At 39.7% G+C, this 5209-nt stretch overlaps 1 protein-coding gene across 1 annotated transcript; it reads left to right on the plus strand.

The window, feature by feature from the left end:
* The first annotated feature begins 3022 nt into the window (after nucleotides 1–3022).
* LOC108316990 (60S ribosomal protein L26-like) lies at nucleotides 3023–3532 on the plus strand. The gene has a single exon (XM_017547140.2). It carries the CDS (start codon nucleotides 3057–3059, stop codon nucleotides 3492–3494), a length of 438 nt encoding a protein of 145 aa, XP_017402629.1. The 5' UTR covers nucleotides 3023–3056; the 3' UTR covers nucleotides 3495–3532.
* Nucleotides 3533–5209: the final 1677 nt, after the last annotated feature.

Here is a 5209-nt window from a genome sequence, read left to right on the forward strand (position 1 = left end):
AAAGTTGCTAATGTGTTTGTGCCCACAAACTCCCACATTTGAAAGAGAGCTTCTAATCTAATAAATGTAGATTTCAGAAAACGAGAGATTCCCTGTGGGTTGCAGATCCTCTTCTGCCTTACATGGGTCTCCATCATTGTATCTCTTAAGGTCTTTGCTGTGTCATTAAGAAATTAGGGCAGTGACATACTCCCAGATTCTGGCAGGTGTAACATACACTCAACCAACTTTTTTTTAATTAATTTTTTTTTTGTAGTTAACATACCTTCTGGACAAGGAAAATTCTTAGGTTGGGCTCTTGTCAATGCAGAGTCAGTCATGAGAGACCTGTCATTATGTATTAGTGGCTTGCCATCTTCATTCCTGGAAGTAAATGTAAGATATTTGCTTATTTTCTGTGTAGCTTTTTACACCAAGGAAAAAGTCCCAGAAAAAAATAGGCATGATGGACCTCAAACACTTTCTGCTAAGTGAAAGAGGCCAGATGAGAAAAACCACATATTGAAAGATTCCACTTGTATAAATGTCTGGAACAGGCAGATTATATATAAAGACAGAGAGTGCATTTGCCTACATCTGGGGAGGGAACAGGGATTTACTGCAAATGGGCCCAAGGGATCCCTCTGGGGTAATGGAAACATTTTAAAACTGGATTGTGGTGATGGTTGAACAACTCTATAAATTTAGTAAAAAGTAGTTGAATCATACACTTAAAACATGAATTTTACAGTACGTAAAAAATAGAACAGGTATCTAACAACATAATTATCACCTTCTAACATATGGAATATACTATGTTCAAAAGAAAGTAGTAAGTCACCCTGTAATTGCACACCTGCACACAAAGAAAATTCAAAGAATTTGCTTTATTTTATATTTCAGTAAAAGCTATGAACTGAATACAGAGTCAAGTCATGCTTCAACCATACGATAACTTCTCCTTCAGCCTACAGTGTACTCAATTATATTTTCAATCTATGATTATAAGCAAAGCCTGCATTCTAAACTTTATTGGGATTCCTAGGGAAATTCCAAGCAAATGTATTGGAATTACCCATTTTAAGCATTATGCAAGAATTACAAGGTTTTAATATTTTTATTCAATCATTCACTTTTTATTCTGATATAATTTCAAACTTATTGAAAGGTTTAAAGAATAGTACAAAGAATTCCATACACCATAGCCAAGATCACCAACTGCTACACTTGCCACCTATCCTTTACCATTTTTTCTCAGTAGATATTCTTAAATCTTTTTTTCACATGCAAATTGCATGTGCACAAGAAAAGTAACACAATTTGAATACATGTAATAGTCCCTATACTCTTACTCCCTAGAGAAAGTCATTATGAACAAGTACTTGAATGTTCTTCATAGTTTTTGAAGGAACCAAGTAAAATAATCTATGTTTAAAGTTCTTTGCAGATTGTAGGGTACATGTAATATGAGTTACTATCAAAGTCAATACGGTCAATTCTAGTTTCCTCTTGCAGTTGAACTGGCAATGACCTTGCACATTGTATCCTAATTGGCGTATGGAGTGACTTCTCGGAAGGCAGTGTGGAGCTTGGGGTGGCCAGAAGCTGAATTAACTGATTATTAGACTGAATGAAATCTCTAAACTGAAAGTCCTGAAAAAACAGAAGGAATGACTAACAAAGCAGTGATCACACGCTCCTAGCATATGCATCATACGACATTCAGAGGAAGACAGAGCCACTTGTCCTTCACAGATCCATACAAGGGAAATGGAACTGCATCGCTCAGTGTGTTCTGTAATTATTTTTCCTGGCCATCCACTTCTAAGCCACTGGGCTCCCAGAAATGATCATTGTGTACTTGGAATCACAAAAGACAGCATGGCTGACGCCAGTGCTAATCTGGGGCAGTTCATAGAAAGGACCCTCACTGCAGCCCTGCTGATAATGGAAAGAGAGTAGTGAAAAATAACCATGAATGCAAAGGAGCTACATTAACAAAGAACATGTTAAAACAACAGCCACAGCAAGAAGTGCCCCCGCTTCCATGTTTACAGTGTGCTTTCCTCTTGCAGCCACCCCAGCCTAATGTTTCTCACAGCAAACCCCCTAGCTTTATGGAAACTCACAGATTCTGTGCAGACACTCAGTGGGAGTGTAGACCACCATGCAGTGGCTATAAATACAAACAGATTCTTAACTTCCTGGGAAGTGGCTTGAGACAACCCTTCCCGAAGCACAGAGGCTTCCAAAGCCTTAGGGAAACCTTGTTCACAGAAGGAGTAGGGTCACTTAAGTGAGTAAATGTGTGTACACCTATATGTACACCCAGTGCATTTGCGGATGTGTGATTTGATGAGTGTCTAAACCGCATGACTATCAGGGAAATTATCTATAAAATCTCAGCATTGGCCTCAGTCCCTGAATCACACCCAGCAGGCATCAGAATGACTAAAGGAACTGAGTGGACAACATTCTAGGCCAGATCAACCTTTGGTACGCTCAAGAAAAGATCATAGGTAATCTGATATTCCTAGACACAACTACACTCAAAAACAAGCATCCTCTCGAGTCTGCCTCAATCTTTGGTTCAATGTATTAAGGAGGCTGTCTGCTGATCATGGCGGTATCTCAGCGCTAAGACTCAGCACTAAATCGGCAGTATCGAAGCGCTAAGTCAGCCACAGAGGTTATCCTCTCACCTGATCTCTGTGGTTACACCAGAGTGGCATTTTATGTCTACTGGATCTTTGCTGAGTTTGAGAATGGTTTCAAATAAGTGCATTCAGACAGTTGTTCTATTATTTCTCCTAATTCTAGTCAATCTAGTGTGATGGTTAAGATCGGAGACTATAGAGACATAATGTCCAGGGTTACTTCCTAGTTCCTGAGTAACTTTGGAGAAGAATGAACTTCCTGTAAAACAAGGGTCCTGATACCATCCACCTCTTGAGACAGAGGGTTAAAAGGGCTAATATATGTAAAGTGTTTAGAACTACTTCTGGCATGTGTTCGATGTTCTTTAAATAGTAACTAGCGTCCCTTTTGCGGCCATCGCCCAAGCGGGAGCTGCCAAAATGAAGTTCAATCCCTTTGTGACTTCCGACCGAAGCAAGAATCGCAAAAGGCATTTCAATGCACCTTCCCACATTCGCAGGAAGATTATGTCCTCCCCTCTTTCCAAAGAGCTGAGACAGAAGTACAACGTGCGATCCATGCCCATCCGAAAGGATGATGAAGTTCAGGTTGTACAAGAACACTATAAAGGTCAGCAGATTGGCAAAGTAGTCCAGGTGTACAGGAAGAAATACGTAATCTACATTGAACGGGTGCAGCGGGAAAAGGCTAATGGCACAACTGTCCATGTAGGCATTCACCCCAGCAAGGTTGTTATCACTAGGCTAAAACTGGACAAAGACCGCAAAAAGATCCTTGAACGGAAAGCCAAATCTCGCCAAGTAGGAAAGGAAAAGGGCAAATACAAGGAAGAAACAATTGAGAAGATGCAGGAATAAAGTAACCTTATATACAAGCTTTGATTAAAACTTGAAATGAGGAAATAAATAAATAAATAAATAGTAACTAGCATTGCATGTCATTTATACATAACTATATATAATATATAAGTAATATATATCTATTTAAAGCTCCTTTACTTTTCTAGATAAAATGAAACTAGGAAAAGACAGCTAATGGAATGGAAAAGAGAGCACATGGAAATAGAATGACAATGGAAAAAGGGGTACGTGTTCTCCTCAAGTCCACTCATGCCTTCTCTGCTCCCCAGATGTCACCTAAAGTGCTATTTGAAAATTATCAATCTGATCATCTATTTTCTCTGATTTAAGTAATAAAAGGTTTCTTGTCGCTCTTGGGTAAGGTTCAAAATAAACATGGATGCCGGGTGCCATGGCTCATGCCTGTAATCCCAGCACTTTGGGAAGCCGAAGCAGGTGGATCACCTGAGGTCAGGAGTTCAAGACCAGTCTGGCCAACATGGTGAAACCCCGTCTCTATTAAAAATACAAAAATTAGCTGGACGTGGTGGCACATGCTTGTAGTCCCAGCTACTCTAAGGGATAAGACAGGAGAATCGCTTGAACACCGGAGGTGAAAGTTGCAGTGGGCTGAGATCGCGCCACTGCACTCCAGCCTGGGTGAGAGAGAGCAAGGTTCCCTCGTAAAAAAACATAAAATAAAAATAAAAACATGGACCACAAGACCTGCCTAATATGGCCTTGCCACTGTTTCTGTTTATCTTGTGCCTCTCCTCCTTTTACCTCCCCCACTTCAACCTCATATTGTGCACATACACATGGCCACGCCCTAGGGTCTCAGAGCTTTTAAGTTCATTCTTCTCTCAGCTAAGAGCCCTCTATTCTTCCCACCTCTTCTCCCCTTGCTTCCTCCCACTCAACCTGTTAAGTCCCATAGAGACCTTTCCTGGTGCTCCAGGCAAGTTCAGGCCCGTGCAATCCTTCATAATACTGCAAAAATTGAAATTATTTGCCAAATATATCTTTTCTCCACTACACTGTCTGTATTCTTCACTGTTGAATATCATAAGCCTACAATTTATAAGGTTGTGGAAAGAAAGAAAGGGAAAGAAATAATATATCTCACATTTAATATTACAAATTGTAATATAGCAAAATTTATTAATCCTTCTATGTGTTCTCTATAGCTCATTTAAGAAGTTCTTTCCTACTTCTAAGGTAATAAAGATATTGTTCTCTACTTTCTTCTAATAACTTTAATAATGTGTTTTTCACATCAAGCTTTTGATTTATGTAGAATTGATTTTTGATATGAAATGAGGTAGAGACACATTTTCAATTTTTTTAGGACCATTTATGAAATAGTTTTTCTCTCTTCCTTTCTTTCTTTCTTTCTTTCTTTCTTTCTTTCTTTTTCCTTTCTCTCTCTCTCTCTCTCTCTCTCTCTTTCTTTCTTTCTTTTTTTTGAGATGGAGCTTTGCTTTGTTGCTCAGGCTGGAGTACAGTGGTACCATCTCAGCTCACTGCAACCTCCACCTCTCAGATTCAAGCGATTCTCATGCCTCAGCCTCCCGAGTAGCTGGGATCACAGGGCCGCACCACCACGCCTAGCTAATTTTTGTATTTTTAGTAGAGACAAGGTCTCACCATGTTGGCCAGGCTGGTCTCAAACTCCTAACTTCAAGTGATACACCCACTTTGGCCTCTCAAAGTGCTGGAATTATAGGCATGAG

The sequence above is a fragment of the Cebus imitator genome, unplaced genomic scaffold, assembly GCF_001604975.1.
Source record: "Cebus imitator isolate Cc_AM_T3 unplaced genomic scaffold, Cebus_imitator-1.0 Scaffold196, whole genome shotgun sequence".
In the NCBI taxonomy this organism is placed as follows: domain Eukaryota; kingdom Metazoa; phylum Chordata; class Mammalia; order Primates; family Cebidae; genus Cebus; species Cebus imitator.